Source organism: Aspergillus versicolor (genome assembly GCF_001890125.1).
Source record: "Aspergillus versicolor CBS 583.65 unplaced genomic scaffold ASPVEscaffold_9, whole genome shotgun sequence".
NCBI classification, from domain to species: Eukaryota; Fungi; Ascomycota; class Eurotiomycetes; order Eurotiales; family Aspergillaceae; genus Aspergillus; species Aspergillus versicolor.
Window position 1 is genome coordinate 718,234 of NW_024467532.1, and position 17,197 is coordinate 735,430.

General features: G+C 51.2%; 8 protein-coding genes across 8 annotated transcripts; 4 read left to right on the forward strand and 4 right to left on the reverse strand.

Annotated features, from left to right (window-relative positions):
- Positions 1–436: 436 nt before the first annotated feature.
- Positions 437–2,749, forward strand: creB (ubiquitin C-terminal hydrolase CreB; the record flags this gene model as incomplete). The annotated part of the gene is made up of 3 exons (XM_040807484.1): positions 437–517; positions 574–587; positions 646–2,749. The coding sequence occupies 3 exons, from the start codon at positions 437–439 to the stop codon at positions 2,747–2,749; spliced, it is 2,199 nt and encodes a 732-aa protein (XP_040671388.1).
- Positions 2,750–3,504: 755 nt separating this feature from the next.
- Positions 3,505–4,551, reverse strand: ASPVEDRAFT_153811 (YOS1 family protein). The gene is made up of 4 exons (XM_040808369.1): positions 4,476–4,551; positions 4,354–4,413; positions 4,176–4,286; positions 3,505–4,021 (listed from the first exon to the last, which is right to left on the reverse strand). Exons 1-4 carry the CDS (start codon positions 4,507–4,509, stop codon positions 3,966–3,968), a joined length of 261 nt encoding a protein of 86 aa, XP_040671389.1. The 5' UTR covers positions 4,510–4,551; the 3' UTR covers positions 3,505–3,965.
- Positions 4,552–4,689: 138 nt separating this feature from the next.
- ASPVEDRAFT_86971 (dolichyl-P-Man:Man(7)GlcNAc(2)-PP-dolichol alpha-1,6-mannosyltransferase) lies at positions 4,690–6,547 on the forward strand (the record flags this gene model as incomplete). Its single annotated transcript, XM_040817949.1, has 3 exons — positions 4,690–4,705; positions 4,759–5,037; positions 5,097–6,547. The coding sequence occupies 3 exons, from the start codon at positions 4,690–4,692 to the stop codon at positions 6,545–6,547; spliced, it is 1,746 nt and encodes a 581-aa protein (XP_040671390.1).
- Positions 6,548–6,854: 307 nt separating this feature from the next.
- ASPVEDRAFT_86972 (dynactin subunit 2) lies at positions 6,855–8,387 on the reverse strand (the record flags this gene model as incomplete). Its single annotated transcript, XM_040817950.1, has 3 exons — positions 6,855–8,177; positions 8,234–8,293; positions 8,349–8,387. 3 exons carry the CDS (start codon positions 8,385–8,387, stop codon positions 6,855–6,857), a joined length of 1,422 nt encoding a protein of 473 aa, XP_040671391.1.
- Positions 8,388–9,229: 842 nt separating this feature from the next.
- ASPVEDRAFT_138253 (uncharacterized protein) lies at positions 9,230–10,167 on the forward strand (the record flags this gene model as incomplete). The annotated part of the gene is made up of 4 exons (XM_040807470.1): positions 9,230–9,283; positions 9,379–9,420; positions 9,490–9,948; positions 10,018–10,167. 4 exons carry the CDS (start codon positions 9,230–9,232, stop codon positions 10,165–10,167), a joined length of 705 nt encoding a protein of 234 aa, XP_040671392.1.
- An 81-nt stretch (positions 10,168–10,248) lies between these two features.
- On the reverse strand, positions 10,249–12,621 carry ASPVEDRAFT_861093 (CoA-acylating methylmalonate-semialdehyde dehydrogenase). Its single transcript, XM_040817788.1, has 2 exons — positions 11,599–12,621; positions 10,249–11,535 (listed from the first exon to the last, which is right to left on the reverse strand). Exons 1-2 carry the CDS (start codon positions 12,335–12,337, stop codon positions 10,481–10,483), a joined length of 1,794 nt encoding a protein of 597 aa, XP_040671393.1. The 5' UTR covers positions 12,338–12,621; the 3' UTR covers positions 10,249–10,480.
- A 674-nt stretch (positions 12,622–13,295) lies between these two features.
- Positions 13,296–15,421, reverse strand: clxA (calnexin). Its single transcript, XM_040817792.1, has 5 exons — positions 15,113–15,421; positions 14,771–15,053; positions 14,582–14,712; positions 13,876–14,529; positions 13,296–13,819 (listed from the first exon to the last, which is right to left on the reverse strand). Exons 1-5 carry the CDS (start codon positions 15,236–15,238, stop codon positions 13,325–13,327), a joined length of 1,689 nt encoding a protein of 562 aa, XP_040671394.1. The 5' UTR covers positions 15,239–15,421; the 3' UTR covers positions 13,296–13,324.
- An 807-nt stretch (positions 15,422–16,228) lies between these two features.
- Positions 16,229–17,076, forward strand: mde1 (methylthioribulose 1-phosphate dehydratase MDE1; the record flags this gene model as incomplete). The annotated part of the gene is made up of 3 exons (XM_040807510.1): positions 16,229–16,363; positions 16,425–16,900; positions 16,965–17,076. The coding sequence occupies 3 exons, from the start codon at positions 16,229–16,231 to the stop codon at positions 17,074–17,076; spliced, it is 723 nt and encodes a 240-aa protein (XP_040671395.1).
- Positions 17,077–17,197: the final 121 nt, after the last annotated feature.

Sequence of the window (17,197 nt, forward strand, 5' to 3'; positions counted from 1 at the left end):
ATCCTTCCTCCACTTCGACCTCGAGGCTCCGACTGTCGCATACTCGAAACCGCCCGCGGGTTATCTAGGCAACACTGGTGCGGTTAGCGATCTGAGTAGCGGTTTCTTTCCCCGCTTCGTCGCCAGATGACGGCGGTCACTACAGATCAAGAGAACTGGTGACAATCATGGGGTCAATTCTAAGAAGTTTTCGAAAAGATGTGGTGAGTTTGTGCATGGACGTGGTCTATTTTCACCATATCCCGCTCTTGATTCGGACATTACTGCCAGGCCCGATATAGCGCTTCTTCATAACTCATGGAGCAGCCATGGACCACGCATAGTCTACTTCTGTCATCGCTGGCTGTCTTGCTTTAACATGCTAATTCTCCGTTAGGGATCTACCGCACCTCCAGTCGGGGTACCTCCTCCAAAGAAAGAGCCCCAGCCGCTCCCGATGACTCCGTTAGAGAAAATGCTCACTGAGCTGGGACCGATCCGAACAGATGGCAGTGATAAGTTTTTTGGAATGGAAAATGTAGGTGTTTATCTGAGTTCTTTTTCTTGAGCCTCTGCTGATCACCGCCCTATCAGTTCGGAAACACATGGTAAGTGGCTACTTAGCCAGACATTTCCCATCTACAAGCCACTAATGAACCGCCGCAGCTACTGTAACTCGATTTTACAATGTCTTTACTATTCAGTCCCTTTCCGAGATGCTGTTCTCAACTACCCCAAACGAACCCCGATCGAGAGCCTAGAAGCAGCGCTGGCAAAGGCCCTCCGATACCAAGATCCGAATGCGCGGCAGGAAGCTGAGGCGCTGGCAGAGAAGCAGAAAGCAGCCAATTCTCCGCGGCCTGGGCAGCCTCCGAACCCGCAACAGAAGCCCGAAGACAAAGATTCGCCAGAGTATAAAAAGAAGATTGCTTTGCAGACGCTTCCTCTCCTAGAGACGGCTAATAATGCCCCCAGCTACGGCATAACGGAATCACTATTCAGTTCGTTGAAAGACATTTTTGAATCTGTCGTTGGGAGTCAATCTCGAATAGGGATTATCCGGCCGCAACATTTCTTGGAAGTACTCCGCCGCGAGAATGAGATGTTTCGGACAGCCATGCACCAAGACGCACATGAATTCCTTAATCTTCTGCTTAATGAGGTTGTTTCAAATGTGGAAGATGCAGCCAGTCGTCTTCCATTAGAGAAGCCTACTCCTGCGATCGAGAGCTCGGAATCCCTCCAACCATCGTCGAGTTCAGGCTCCAAAACACCCAACACTACTCGTTGGGTTCACGAATTGTTTGAGGGTCTTTTGACTTCCGAGACACAGTGTCTCACATGTGAAAAGGCGTCTCAACGTGACGAAGTATTTCTGGATTTATCTGTGGATTTGGAGCAACATTCCTCGGTTACTTCATGTTTAAGGAAATTTTCGGCGGAGGAAATGTTATGTGAAAGAAACAAGTTTCACTGTGACAATTGCGGGGGTCTGCAAGAAGCAGAGAAGAGGATGAAGATCAAACGGCTTCCCCGGATATTGGCTTTGCACCTCAAACGTTTCAAATACACTGAAGATCTGCAACGCCTCCAAAAGCTTTTCCATCGAGTTGTTTACCCCTATCATCTTCGCCTTTTTAACACAACCGATGACGCCGAAGATCCCGATCGTCTTTACGAACTATACGCGGTGGTTGTCCACATTGGTGGTGGTCCTTATCATGGTCACTATGTTTCTATCATCAAGACTCAGGATAGAGGGTGGCTGCTATTTGACGATGAAATGGTAGAACCTGTGGATAAGAACTATGTTCGCAACTTCTTCGGTGACAAGCCCGGTTTAGCCTGCGCGTACGTGCTTTTCTACCAAGAGACAACCATGGAGGCCGTGATGAAGGAGCAGGAGCAGGAAAACATGGAGCCTCCCGTCGATTTAAATGCTGCCCACATGAAGCAAAATGGCTTCGCCAATTCTCCCGCTCTCGCTCACGTTCATAGCGCCTCCCAGATTCCAACATACGAGGACCATGACCGCTTCACGGGTCTGAAGCGAGCGCCAACTGCACCTCAGCTGTCTACACACTCTGAACATACCGACGCAGAAAATGTGCCTTCTGCTACTCCTTCTCAGCCCCCCATTTCTTCGCTACCTCCCGTTCCGCCAATTCCTGAAACACCCTCAAGTCCACTAGCATCCCGAAAAAGTGACGCACAGTTAAAGAAACAACACGCCAAAGAAGAGAAGGAGCGAGAGAAAGAGCGCAAAGCGGCTGAGAAGGAGAAAGAAAAGCAACGGCGGAAAGAAATTGAGACGAAATATAAGGATAGACAACGGCGCGAAGACGACGAACTGAAGGCTGCTCTCGAGGCGAGCAAAGCTACGAAGGACGACGAGGATCGGCGCAATCAGACTGAGAATGGGTCATCTAGGAAAAATTCCGGGGGCCTTGGTCGATTCAGGAGCTTCAGCCACCGCTTAGGCAAAGACAAAGACCATCGGTCTTCTTTACCGCCTATTCCACCGTTGCCGAATGGGGATCATTCCTCCAGCAAAGTCTCGAGCGAGCAAGGGCATCCAGAACCCCTGGCCCAACCATCACCACGGCCAGAGTCACAACCAATGAATGACCTTCTACACTCACCCCGGCCTGGGGCCACTCCGAGTTCGCCGCCTAAAGAGCAAGAACCTATCAAAAATCCGAAGCACGAACGCTCGGGCCACGGCAAATGGCGAAGTTTCAGCCTTAGGAAGAAATCGTTCATTTCGTGAGTCTCTGACTGGAAATCCCAACCTAGACAACATCCTTTTGTGCACATACATTATGCCGCCGTACATATATTTTTCGATGTATCATCAGATTCCCTTCACAGCTGGACCCAGCTATCCATGTCAAATATGGCTATGATAGCTGCATCCAGTTCATGTGTTACTTGCGCACGCTTTTCGCTTTGGACGTGGGTTGCATCTTGCTTGCATTTTATCGCATATTCTATCTAGCAGATGTTTGAGTATCTATGTTTTCTTCACTTCAGCTTCTTTCTTTCCCTCTTTTGATCCATCTATTTGTGATATCCGTGTCTGGGTCCCACAGCTTGGCGAATATGGCGTTTTGGATCTCAGATCTCTTTGATCTGTTTTCTCTCTTTATGTCTGAATACATGGCCCAAGGGCCTGATTCATTACTGTTCGGGAGGTACTCCTCATTACTTGCCTAGCTTGTTCGGTTTTGAAGACAAAGTGCACCCTTACCTTGAGATTAAAAAACAAAAAAGGGTGCATATTCACTGTACAATCCTAAGACTCTTGCCGAGTACCTACTATCTAACGTTTATTGTCTTCGATGACCCTTCTTCCGGGGTATGGTAACTGCTAGTAAGCCCATATGAGGGATGTATACATGGTCTGTTCTAGATGCAGAACAATAAGCTCCTCAGTCCTGAATCAGGATCGGTTAGGTACGGGCTCCTTCATCTTGGGATCCAAACCATCGTTTGGTCTACATTATGTAGCGCCTGGCCAGTAAACGGGTATGAGAACAGAATCAAATATTTCTATACAAAAATAGAATAGTGCACTTTCGTAAATATATCATAATACATCCAAATAATGCGCTTAAGCACAGATAAAAATCAACGCGACTCCATACAACAAGTAGACCACAAGCTGTATATCAGCTGCTAGCTCCCTTTCCAGCTTTCGCTGTCCCCCGGCCGCAAGGCCCAGGTTGCCGCGTCAGTAGAGCCCGCTAGGTACGCATCTGAAATCGCCCGCCTCTTTGTTTCTAGTTATATCCCCGCATATCATAGACGGACAACGATTGCACTTCAAATTCCGACGAATGTGATTGGTGGTAGATGGATAAAAGGATATATGGTGTGAAATAATACGGGTATGGTAATGCGCGGGGTTTATTTTTGCGTCTATTTTTCGACCGACACCGAAACGAGCAGAAAATGAACCGAAGAACTTTGAATTGATGGTACGGTCATCCTAGGATGAGTTCGTAGACAATTATTATGGTATTAATCACGATTAGGGGTACTGTTTTGCAGAAAATAGAGCTGTTAGCAATGCGCGCGTGATTTGGAAGGATCGAGTTGATCCGGCGCGACCCCCATTTGTGATTTCGGAATAGGGGAGGGAAGCTGAAGCTGGTACAGGTAGGAGAAGAAGAGCTTAAAGGGAGAGTACGTACTCCGCATCACTGTCCTCACACTAGCAATCAGGTTTATGGTCTTTGCTTTCACGCTTGTGCTGTCGTATGCGGCGCCGAAGGCAGCGTCGGCTTGCGGGCGCCCCCATCCAACTGTGGGGAGCATTTATTAGTTTCCTGAAGTTGAAATAAAAATGGCTTAGGGGCGGAGGAGACGTACTTCGTGCGAGAAAGCGGTCTTCGGAGAGGATAGCGATGGAGTTGGTTATGAGGATTATCACTGCGGAGAGCGCGTGTCAGTCAGATGGTGGGAAGGGCGAGAAGGGGGAAGGGTTTGCGCACCGTAGACAAGTCTTCCGAGACCGAAGAAGGACATTGTAGAGGTGGTAGTTGGTGCTTGGGTTGGATGTTGGTGTTGTGGAGGGGAGAGAAGTGGTGAGAGTGGAGGGAAGGTGAAGCTGCCAGATCGACGTGAGATGACCGTACAATCACATCCGAGCTGTGCTCCGCTCCGACTTCCCTACAACCATCGACAACCAGGTTGTCTTTGCGCACAATGTTAAGAGATGTTGGTAAGGCCGTTGTCTAGCTTTAAAATACTTATTGTGGACTAATTAATGACCAGGCTATCTGCTGTTGCTCGTTTCTCTACCGGCGCTGGTCGTCCTGCATTTGTGGATTGCTCCATACACCAAGGTAGAGGAGTCGTTTCATATCCAAGCCATACATGACATTGAGACATATGGGATTCCCACTGTCAATGTCAAGGATACGCTTCAGGCAGAGTATGACCATTTTGAATTCCCAGGGGCTGTTCCCAGGACATTTGCTGGGGCTATCGCACTCTCTGGGCTTTCGACTCCGGTTATCTGGTTGAAGCCTGATATCGACCGGCAGTTTGTAGGTGGGTATTTCCTGCGAGGCTATTACTTGTATAATTTGCTAATGATTGCTATGTATTAGCCCGGGCCATCCTAGGCTTGTTCAATGCCCTCTCGCTCCTCTACTTTGCCAGTGGTTTACGCCGCGCGGCTGGGAGGACTGCTGCTGTCTGGTACCTCCTGTTCCAAGCAAGCCAGTTCCATGTCATTTACTATGCTTCGCGGACGCTGTCAAATATGTTTGCATTTGGCATGACTACATTTGCTTTGGCATCTCTCCTTCCTGAGCCGGTAAATTTGAGCACGTATCGCAAACGCAGCAGGATAGCTCTGTACCTGATCACAATCGCGGGTATCGTCTTCCGTGCGGAGCTGGCGCTCTTCCTGGCTACGCATACCGTTTTCCTCTTTGCCTTGGGGCGCATCAGCGTCCGGCATGAAATAATACCAGCAGGAATATTGGGCCTCTTACTCGGCTTGTCCATAACCCTACCCGGGGACTCATTCTTCTGGCAACAGTTTCCGCTTTGGCCAGAGCTTGCGGCATTCAAGTTCAACGTCCTCGCTGGTCAGGCTTCCGCCTGGGGTACTCATTCATGGCACTACTACCTAACCAATGCTCTCCCCCGCCTGTTCATGAACCCCCTAACCTACCTTGTCGGCATTCCTATATCCTTGCTCCAACCCGCAACACGCCGCATTACTATATCCATGCTCCTGCCATCAATCAGCTTCATCATCATTTACTCCGCCCAACCCCACAAAGAATGGCGCTTCATCGTCTACACAATCCCACCCTTAACCGCCGCCGCAGCCCTAGGCGCGTCCTACATCTGGACGCACAGAACGAAATCCATCCTCTACCGCTTCCTTTCCCTAGGAATGATCGTCTCAACATTCGCGTCATGCCTTCTTTCTGCCTTCGTCCTCCTCCCAGCCTCATCGGCAAATTACCCAGGCGCGCACGCCCTCAACTCACTTCACACTCATGTATACAACGCAGCCCCTAAGTCCGGCGACCAACCAATCCCCGTCTCCGTTCACCTAGGCAACCTTGCCTGTCAAACAGGCATCACCCGCTTCCTGCAACACCCTCGTCACAGCCAACAAGGTGTTCCTCATTCTTCAATCTCCTGGACCTACGACAAATCCGACCCCTTAACTTCGGGATCCAACCAGCAAACCTTCTGGTCCCGCTTCGACTACGTTCTCCTCGAACCCGCCGAAGCAGACGCCCTACTTTCACTATCTGGCACCGGAACTGAATACGCTTACGCAAGTACGTATGCATGGAAGACCGTAGACTCCGTAACCGGGTTTGCGGGGTTACGTGTTCTGAAACCGGGGGAGAGGGCAGCGGGCGTTGTTGAGGAGGGGGTTTTAAGAGCTATCCTGGGCCCGAAGGCGGATGAGCTGGGTGTCGTGGGTCTTTGGGAGAGGGTTAGGGATGATTTGAGGAGAGTTGTTACGAAGGGCTGGTGGGTTGAGGTTAAGATGGAGGAGAGAATTAGAATTTTGGCGAGAGTGCGGTGATGTTATAGGAACTGGTCGGCAACGGGTTGTTCTGTTTGTTTTTTTGGATCTTTTTAGCGCAGCTTGGAGTCGCTATAGCTATGTATAAATCATAATCATATATTCCCGATGTGAGAATACCCTAACTTTACGGTGTTTTTATGGCACCATGGTTTCGTGCATGGTATCTTATCCGTTTACATTTCGATTCAGTAGAGGTATGTACTCCGTCTGCAGTACTATATAAGCACGAGATGGCATGGATAGCCGTATGTCCTGCATTTCTTCCCCGGCCTCGTCTAAATCTATCAAGTTTGGGTATATCACGTTAATTTCCTGCTTCCAACCGCTCCATTCTCTTCTCCAGATCACGAACCCACGGCTCAACAAGCTCAATATTGCTCTTTAGCGCAGATTCGCCCTGGCTCATCTTTTCCTCAACAGCCTTCAGCCCTTCCTTCCACTGTTCGATCTCTCCCGCCATATCGGCTTGGCGTTTTTCTAGCCCGTCCAGTGATTCAGAGGCTTGTGCAGCCCCGGCGTGGATGGCACGGAGAGAGCGTAGACGTTCCAGGACACTGGGAAGGATTGGGTGAAGAGATTGGATGGTTGGGAGGGTAGCATAAAGAGCTTGGATCTTAGTGGCTTGCTCGTCGCGCTGAGCGGCGGTTTGCTCGGGCTCGATGGGGGAGCCAGAGATAGAGAGTTCGGAGGCCGTGCGTGCGATGCGGGAGTTCTGCGCTGCTTTCGCGGAGTCGAGAGCGCGTTTGCGCGCTGATGCTAGGGCCTCGGCGTCTGTTGTAAGTTTTCTGACCCGGGTGGAAAGTAGTTCGAGGTGGGGGGTTGTGACGGTGGCTGAGCTTGCGGGTACGGACGTTGTTGGGGCCGCGGGAACAGGGCTCGGGCCGACGAGTAGGGTCATGAGGGTTGAGAGGCGAGAGGTTAGGTGATCAAGGGCTGGAAGAACTGGCTGGAGCCGGGCGTCTGAGGTTCCCTCGGAGATGAAGGGGTTTGAGGAGGTGGAGATGCCCATTGCCGATTCAATAAGAGCAAGTCGAGCGTCAAAGGCTGCTGCATGGGAGAGGATGCCAGCAGCAGGACTGGTCTTTTCATAGTCGGTGCTGCTTGCTGCAGCCTTAATCTGGGAGCCGCTAACATCCGCTACCTGTGTCGAGGGGTTTGTGGCAAGTTTCTGGGATATCAAGGCGGCTGCCGAATTAGGTTGGGACGCACCCCGGGACGAGGCGTAGAGGTTGTCCAGTGCCTGACTGAGTTTCTCAACGCCATCATCTAGTGTTCCTCTAGCCTCGTCTGGGACGTTGCTGGTCTCCGCATCCGGTTGTTGAGAGGTAGCCAGCTCATCCTTCAATTCCTCCACTTCGCGCTGCAAGCGCGCCAGTCTCCGTTCTAAACTCTCATTCTCGCTCTCACTCTCCTCGCCCTCCGCAGTACTGTTCTTCCGCCTCTGTCGGCTCTTACTTTTGTAAGACTTTCGCTTAGTAGCAATGCTGTCTGAAAAGTTCACACGACGGGCGTCGACGGTGGCTCCGAGAAAGTGGGATCGCGCTTCGTCCGCGTTGACAGGGTCTCGGTCAATATCGGAATCGGAACCGACATCGTCTGCATTCGATGCTGTACGAATTGTTGCAGTCTGCAGCGCCGTTAGAAATGAGCTTGGTTAGAATCATAATGCGGAGGCTAATATACCGGGACCGTGGAGGCTTCGTCTGTCAGGTCGGGGGTTTCGTAGATATCGGGAGCAAGGTCCTGGACGAGTTAGCGAAGAGCGGAAAATGGAGGATAGAATAATTCAAGAGCTTACCAGGTCAGGAAGACCGGCATATTTCTTGTTGAACGCCATAGCTGGAGCAATGGGGGATGTTTTGGTCCGATTGTATTGGAGCTCAAGGTGTTTGGTCCAGACCACGTGAAAGGGGAAGTTCATGCCTTGCAGCCTGAGGTAAGAACCCCACTGCAGCCTTATTGCCTCAGTGCCTTAACAGCTCCGATGAGGGGTAGTTAGCAGCGCTCTCCAGGTATACAACGCGCGCTACCACTCGACACCCCTCGACGTTATGTGATAGTGACATCCTGTCCGACCGAAATTAACCTTATCATGTTACACTGCTTACACTTTTGAAAGAACAACTGTTATCACATGCCCGAAAGAAGAGTGGTCTGTCAATATAGACTATGGAGCGCAAAGCAAGAGTAGATGCGCCAGCAGCCTTAAACCCGTCAAGAGGCGCCTAAAACAAATCCCTGGCGCTACTTTAAAAGCCTCGATAGTCGTAAATTCAGGCGAACGCCTCCAGGAACGCTCTCCCCTGGGGAGGATAAGGCGCCCACATGCGTGAGCTAGCCAACAAGCCTCGGTCTTCCAGCGGGTCTTCCTCGCAAACTCCTCCCAGACCGGCGGAGCAATCAAGTCCAACTATTGCGGAGTCGCGAGCAATCACAGCACTCTAGACACATGAGCCGGTGCACAGGGTGAAACTGCAGGGACAATCTAAGCTCCAGCTCGTGGGTACATAAAGAGAGCTGTCCGTCAGCGACTCAGCATCTTACCTCCGCTTCCAAGTTCACCGGTCCCCACTTCCCCCCTTCTTCGAACTACACTCCCTTCCACAATATTTCGACTCTATTTCAACGCCGTCTCTTAATTTATTCTCTGGGTGCATATCCTACTCCCTACCTTCCAAGATGGCTACTCCTACGGATATCAATTTCACCAACTACAATGGCAGCTGGACTATGGTGCGTTCTATATCGTCTCCTTTTTCGGGTCCCCGCTGCATCTACCCTTTCCAAGTACATTTCGACAAGAACGAGACTGATAATACGAATAACAGGACCGGAACATCTCCGACCAAACGGACCCCATACTCGCCATGGTACACCGTCCCTACCCTTCCCAAGCTCCCTCCCGCAGAAACTAGCTAACACTCTGTGCCCCATAATAGCAAGGCCTCAGCTGGTTCATGCGCACAACCCTAGCCTGGGTCTCTGTAACCCTGACTACAAAACAATACCAATCCCCGGACGATCCCGACAAGGCAATCCAGCACATCGATGTCGACAACATCGTGACCGGTGGCGTGCAGGGAACCAGCGAGCTGCGCATCACGGACTGGAAGAAGCGCGAGCACAACGACACCATCTTCGGGCGTGTCGATGGGCAGTCGCGGCTCCTACGCGGCTCGAAAGACGCCAGTGGCAAGGTGAGGCCTAACGTGGAGATCTGCACGAACATCGACGATGAGAAGATCGGGAAGTTCCTCCGTGGCGAGATCAAGGCGGATGGAACTGAGGTTGAGGGGTTCCTTGTTGACCCTGTTGGTGAAGGGTTTGGCGAGGGTGAGGAGGGTCTTTGGTTGCAGAGTTATGTGGAAAGTTTGGATTCGAGTTGGACGGCTGAGCAGGTATGTCGAGCCCTTTTTCTTCTTGTTATGCTTGATGTGATATCCGATGCTAACGCCGTGTTTGTATAGGTCTGGGGCTTTGAGACGATCGATGGCGAGCGCTACCATACTCGCCGTGTTGTCTGTGCTAATAACGGCGAGTATGTGCTCGCCAGACTTATTTATACCTTTGTTCCTCCTCAGTCCGAGCAGAACGATGACGACGACATTGCTTACTAGATATTGGTCTATCAGGGATTCTATATGTGTGGAAATAATATACTCACAATAGAGTCGGTTGATTCTGCGACGGCGTTGTACTTGATAGTCTCTTACACTGATAGTCATTATAAGATTACCCTCGAATAAGACAGAGTTACCAGCTAATTGTTGTTGCTTATTCCAAAAGGTACATTTAAAATATGGTATTCGCCGATAGCAGACAGAGTATATATATAATAAGAGCAATTTGATCATTCATCATGCAGAACGTCAATTAAATCAAAACAAAACCTCTTGGTAACCGTTTGCTTTTCATGAAAAGAAAAGATACTTATGAGTGCGTTGGCATCACGACATTAGCCTTGGTGCTGACGGCATCCTCAGCGCGCCACAAGCTCGTCACTGTCTTCTGTTGTGTGTAGAACTGGAGACCAGGCTTTCCGTAGAATGTGTTCGCACCACCGCCAGCAACACTCTTCTTGTTACCGGTGAAGGAGAACATCGGGAGCGGGACGGGGATTGGGACGTTCACACCGATCTGGCCAGCTTCAATCTCCTTCTGGAATTTCGAAGCAGTGGGGCCCGAGCAAGTGAAAATAGCTGCGCCATTACCATATTCGTTCTTGTTGATGAGATCGATGGCGTCGTCGAGGGTTTCAGATTCCAGGCAGACAAGGACAGGACCAAAGATTTCCTGCTTGTAGCACGTCATCTCTGGGGTAACGCCAGTGATGATGGTAGGGCCGATGAAGTTGCCGTTGGGATACTTCTCGGGCTTGAAGTTTCTTCCATCAAGGAGGATGGTGGCTCCCTCCTTCTCGGCGCTAGCGATCAGATCTTCGATGCGCTTCTTGCTTTCGGGGCTGATGACGGGGCCAAGGTCGGCTCCTTCTTCAAATCCTCCGTTGACGTTCAGGGCCTTGGCTCGCTCTGCCATCTCCGGGAGCCACTCCTTGGTCTCGCCCACTGTGACAACAGTGCTGAGGGCCATGCAACGTTGGCCTGCCGCACCGAAGGCTGCTCCAACAATGGCATTGAGAGTCTGGTTCTTGTTGGCATCGGGCAGCACAGCAGCGTGGTTCTTTGCTCCGAGGTTGGCCTGCACGCGCTTTCCGTTGGCAGAGCCACGGGTGTAGATGTACTCTCCAGCACGGTTGCCACCAACGAAGCTGATGGCCTTGATTTCAGGAGCGTCCAGGATGAAGTCGACGGTCTTAGCAGAACCGTGGATGATGTTGATAACGCCGGGAGGGAAACCTGCCTCCTTGGCCAATTCTGCCAAGATCATGGCAGCTCCAGGGTCACGCTCAGAGGGCTTCATGACAAGAGTGTTACCGGTGATAGTGGCAATAGGAATACACCAGAGGGGAATCATGGCGGGGAAGTCTATAAGTTTGTTAGTGCTTGCCATTGGGAAATTGGGGAATATACTATCATGGGGTAACATACTGAAAGGACAGATAGCAGCCACAACTCCCAGGGGCTCCCTGTAGCTTCGAGTCTCCATATCCTTGGCTACTTCCAGAACCTCGCCGGTAATCTGGGTAGTAATACCACAGGCAGTTTCCGCCACCTGCAGACCACGGAGAACATCACCCTTGGCATCGGCGAAGGTCTTACCCTGCTCAAGAGTAATAGACGCAGCCAGACGGTCCCAGTTAGCACGGATGAGGTTTACAAATTTAAACATAATCTGCTGTCTAGCCATAACACTTGTGGCCCTCCAAGCAGGGAAGGCCTGCTGAGCAGAGTCAACTGCGGCGCGGAGCTCTTCATCGGTGCTTTGGGGTACACGGGTAACGAGTTTGTTGGTGGCCGGGTCAAATAGATCAATCCACGTGCTTGCCTTGGAAGGCAGGAACTCATTGTCGCGGAAGTTGGTGGTATCAATTGGGTTGGTGATGGTTTCGTGACTCGTCGGGTATTCGGTGGCGGTACTAGCCGCGGTTGTAGTTGCGGGGGCGAGCTGTTGAGCAGTGGCGTGAAGCCTGCGTCGCGCGGCTACGGAGCCGTTTGATAAGGTCTGTGATGCCAGTACGCGGGGTGAAGACATAGATGAAGTCGCAATAGAGCGAGACGCTGATGCCGCAGCTGCCCTGGCGGGTGAAATGCTGGCCACAGTCGTGCGGGGAGAGGCAGCGCGGAGAGCGGGGATGGACCGACTGAGAGACCGACGGGCGGCCATCATGAATCAAAGGGAATGAGTAGAGGATTGATTAATCGTGATAATATCGATGGGGTTTGGGGAGATATGAGGAGTGGTGGTAAGAAGAGGAAAGGAATGGCGAAGACATTCAAGGGAGAGAAGACCGTGGGTATATGTACCGAGCTCAGTTGTGTTACGATGTTATCCGCCCGCTCTTTTCCCCAGCCCGAGGGAAACCGATAGCGGCTCTCGGCAAAATCAGCCAATGATATTGCTGTTTCGCATCTGGAAGGCCATTCCGCCGACCCCATCCAGGGTATCGAATTCCGATAGAGCTCAATGACGGCCGGCCTAGCTGGGCTCAAGAAGCAGGTTTAGACACATATTCCGCAGGATTTACTTTCTTGTTTGGATTCTTGTTCACGCTGGGAGCCATTTCGGCATCTCCAAAACGTGTTTTCGGCTGAACTCTCGGTGTTATCAGGAGCGGGGATCCTCATCGTCTCCAAATTGGGGTAATCCGGCGGCCAGGCTCAGGTTGGGGTTACCTGTCGCATATCGCGCCGAAGTCGCCCCAAGCACAGAATAAAAGACGCCCCGAACGCTACGAGATGCAGCATTTCTGCGCATCAGCTATTCGTTCTCAATCCCCTGGTACATTCTGGTTCACGCTGCTCGTGAAGTTCAATATCGCTTCCCCACCTACTTATCAGACATGGTATGTAACAATACAGGCCTGTGGCTATTTGGCCAGTCATAGGACACTAACATGCTACCTGTGTTGGTCGAGCCTTAGAAACATGGAACATGATAAATTTAAAACTTGCTTATCAAAATTCATTGTACATATGGTTTGTTCTCGTAGAAATGTCATGCTAACAGGATTAAAATCCTCGATAAAATTGCGCAACAGCTTCGAAATCGGAATGGGGAATATAATGCTTATTATCCGTGCCGTGCTTAGAGTTTGACTTTTCTTTGCGATTGTATGGCTCTTCTCTGCTCACTCAACCTATCTAGCGCACGGTCTTATTCTGCGGAGGATCGGGTAGTACGCTTAGTGGCACCGCCCTTGGCGGTTTCCGCGGCGGAGCTGACAGCCTCACTGGCCTTCTCCGTTGTAGCCTTGGCAGCCTCCTTGCCCTTCTTAACAGGGGCGGGTGCTGGGCTGCTAGCCCCAACGGCACCAACAATGATGAGGATCATAGTAACGAGAATGGCACCAAGGCCACCAGCCACCTCAGGAACCTGCTTGACGGCGTTGACGGGGTCTTCCTTGGCGAGACCAACGAAGTGGTCAACCTTCTCGCGGACATAGGTGACAGGGTCCTCTTTGAACGTGACGCTAGTACCAGCCTCCGTCTCCTCCTTCTTAGGCTTGGAAGCTGTCTCCTCAGCCACCTCGATAGCGTGCTTGACATCAAATGTCTCCTTGCGGAGCTTCTCAGCATCCTCGACAGAGTGTCCAATGTAAATGTTATCAAACAGAATGTCGTTTTGCATAGTCCAGATCTCAAAGCCAATCTAACAGCCGGTTAGTATAGCACGGGGTTTAAGGTTGCGGTGTAGAGGGGTCTTACAGCGCCAATGGGCTCGAAGTTAGATGGGGTCTTGTCTTCATAGTAGGCAGGGTTGGCGATCTTGCGGGGAGCCCAAGGTCCCTTGTATGCGGGGTTGTCGATAAGAGGAGCAGACCACTTGCCCTTATAGGCAGGGTTCTTGATCAAGGGAGGAGACCAGGGGCCACATCCAGAGACTTCGCTGCACTTGGGGTTGGGAACGGTGGGAGGGATCCAGTCACCATCTTCCTCATCATCCCAGTCCTCAGGCTTCTCGGCCTCAGGGTCTGGAACGCTGTTAGGCTCATCCTCTAACCAGTCCTCGGGCTTCTCAGCAGCCTCGTCAACAATCTCAAAGGGGGCCTCCTCGTCCCAGTCATCAGGCTTGGTTGCCTCAGGGTCGGGGATCTTGGCCTCATCAACCCAAGTGTCGGGCTTCTTGTCCTTGGGGTCATCGATTTCCTTCTCGGGGTTGACGGCAGGGCTAAAATCCTCGAGAAGAGTGCCGTTCTTGACAGCATCGCCGTCAATGAGGATCTGGAAGGATTGGTCGGGGCGAACAATGAGGGTGTAAAGGGAACTGATCTTGCTGGTACGGGCGGCAGGAGGGGCCTTCAGGTGCTTCTCCTCGTACTCGCCAGTCTTGGGGTTCTTGTGGCGGAAAATGAAGTGAACCTGCGAACAATAAGCACATGCCCATAAAGGAATAATTTGTGGCCGGTCGTACCTTGTTAGTGGCACCGCATTTGTCGGGACCAAACATGATCACGTAGGGGGTGGTGTTAGAGAACTCATCAGAGCTGAGCTTCTTGTTGTCTTGGAGGAGCTTCATGTAGGCACCGCCGCAGACCAGGGAGTCTTAACCGACACAGTCAGTAACGAAATGAGAGCCCAACAGCGAAAAGTATTCACTTACTCTGCGGCTTAACCTCATATTGAACGACAAGAGTCTTGCCCTTGTTATCAACCTTCTTCGGGAACTTTGCGGAGATGGCGTGGTGGGCCGCAACATTCTTGACGACCAGACCCTTGTCTCCCTCGATACCCTTAAAGACGGAGGGTTCTTCAACAGCCCATTCGCCGACGTAGGCCCAGTCCTCCTCGGATTTGGAGTCTTCCTTCTTCGCATGCGAGGGATTCCATCGCGATTGCCAGTCATCGGTAAACTGTTCCAAGAAAGGAGCCTTAAGCTCGGTGGGCTAAACGCGATCGAGTCAGCGAACAAAAACTACCACAAGATTATTGCAAAAGAACTAACCGTAAAGGTAGGTCGCTCGACCACCGAGGCAGCATCGGGGGCGGCTTCATCCTCGGCGGCATGGGCGTAGCCCATGAGCGAGGCCGAGGAGACCAGGGCGGAGGTAAGAGCTGTGTTGAGACGCATGGTGAAAGGTAAGAACAAACAAACAAGCGTTCAGGCAATTGGCCCCCCCGTGGAGGAAAGGAGAGCGCGAAGTCGAGTCGAGATGAACGACAGAGGTGGGCTGCACAGCGCAGAAGAGGACGGGAGAAGGAAGGAAGGAGAATCGGGGAAAGAATCACAGGAGGTTATATAAAGCAATGAAGCTGGTAAGTTCAAGGTGGCCTCTTCCGCCGCCCGCTGCTTAATTGGGTTAGTGCCGGTTCTCCAATGTTCTGTCGGCAGATCTGACTCCCCTTCACAATCTTATTCCGAAGTCTGCCAATAGTCCAGGGTATGGCTTGTTACGCCCAAGTGAACAGCGCGATACATTGCTTCAAAAGATATAGTCTACATCGTGCAAGTTAACTTAACCTTGGGCCTCTATGGTTCTGCAACACCTGGTGCGGTGAATAACTACCGGGGAAAGCTTAGCAATTTGGGGAAGTGGCCACCAATCTAATGACAGTGGATTGATCACAGAGCACCTTCAACAGGAGTGAGACATTTCACTCTGTTGATCACGGCTGTCCCTTGTTAGTAGCACCTAGTTGCGATTAAGCTCATAGCTTGAAGCTGTACTTATGGCCTGCAGCGATGATTCGATGATTATTATGAATAAATAGTTACGACCTAATTATGGATAAGAATGACATACCCAGTCCATGGCCCGCTCGGAACTGAGAACGAAGGAGGGTGAACGAAGCAAGAGAACTGGTTGGTCCATTTAAAAGGTGAAGAGCACAAGTGGGGTCCCGATTTGCAATCGCCAATAATTTCTGTCGCGACAGGCCTCGACATCGTTCTGCTGTATAACCCCCCCTCGCCCTCATTCCCTTCTGTCATTCTCGTACGACTTTCTCGTCTGTTTTCAGGTCTGAATTTCAGCGAAAAGTGCAATTATTTTGGCGGCCAAACTTTCCAGCTTCTGAAAGTCGACTATATAATCTTTCGACCATCCGCCATCGCATCACAATGGCCCAAGAGGTTCAGCAAGATAACAATGACCATCTGATCAAGTCAGAGGACCCAGAGCACCCAGCCAATTTGATTCCCGATCTCTGCCGCAAATTCTACAATTGGGGATGGGTTACTGGCACTGGTGGCGGGGTAAGCGCCTGTCACATTTCGGAATCCGCACCAGTACACCCGGCTGACTGCTTTGTCCTAGACATCCATCCGCAATGGGGGACACATCTTCATTGCTCCTTCTGGTGTGCAGAAGGAGCTGATGCAGCCACACAATATCTTTGTCCTGGAGTTCCCCACCCCCAAATACCCTCCCTCCGACCGCAAGTACATCCGCAAGCCTCTCGCTTTGAAGCCCTCCGCCTGCACCCCGCTGTTCCTCGCTGCCTTTGAACGCGGTGCTGGCTGCTGCATTCATACTCACTCCCAATGGGCTGTCCTGGTTACACTCCTAGTTGAGCGGGAGAAGGGCCCCGAGGGGTGCTTTGAGATCAGCAACATCGAGCAGATCAAGGGTATCCCTAAGGGCCCAGGTAAGGGCATGTTAGGATTCTTTGATACTCTTAAAATCCCGATTATCGACAACACTGCTTTCGAGGAAGATCTTACCGGAAGCTTGGAGAAGGCCATGGATGCCTATCCGGATACTTATGCTGTGCTTGTGAGGAGACACGGAATGTTAGTTCATCCCGCACACTGTTCTTATCCTTCAATATAATTACATGCTAATTCATATGTACAGCTATGTCTGGGGCGACAATGTTGCAAAGGCGAAGACCCAATGCGAGAGTCTGGATTACCTATTCCAGCTTGCTGTTGAAATGCACAAGCTCGGTATTCCATGGGTCAAATAAATAGCGGCACGGGCCCGACTGCCCTGTCAAGGCTATTATTCACGGAGTTACGAAGAGAAAGATGACCGTTGCATGTAGCGCTTGTGGATAGAATTGTGTGGTGTTGATGGTTTTGTTTTCG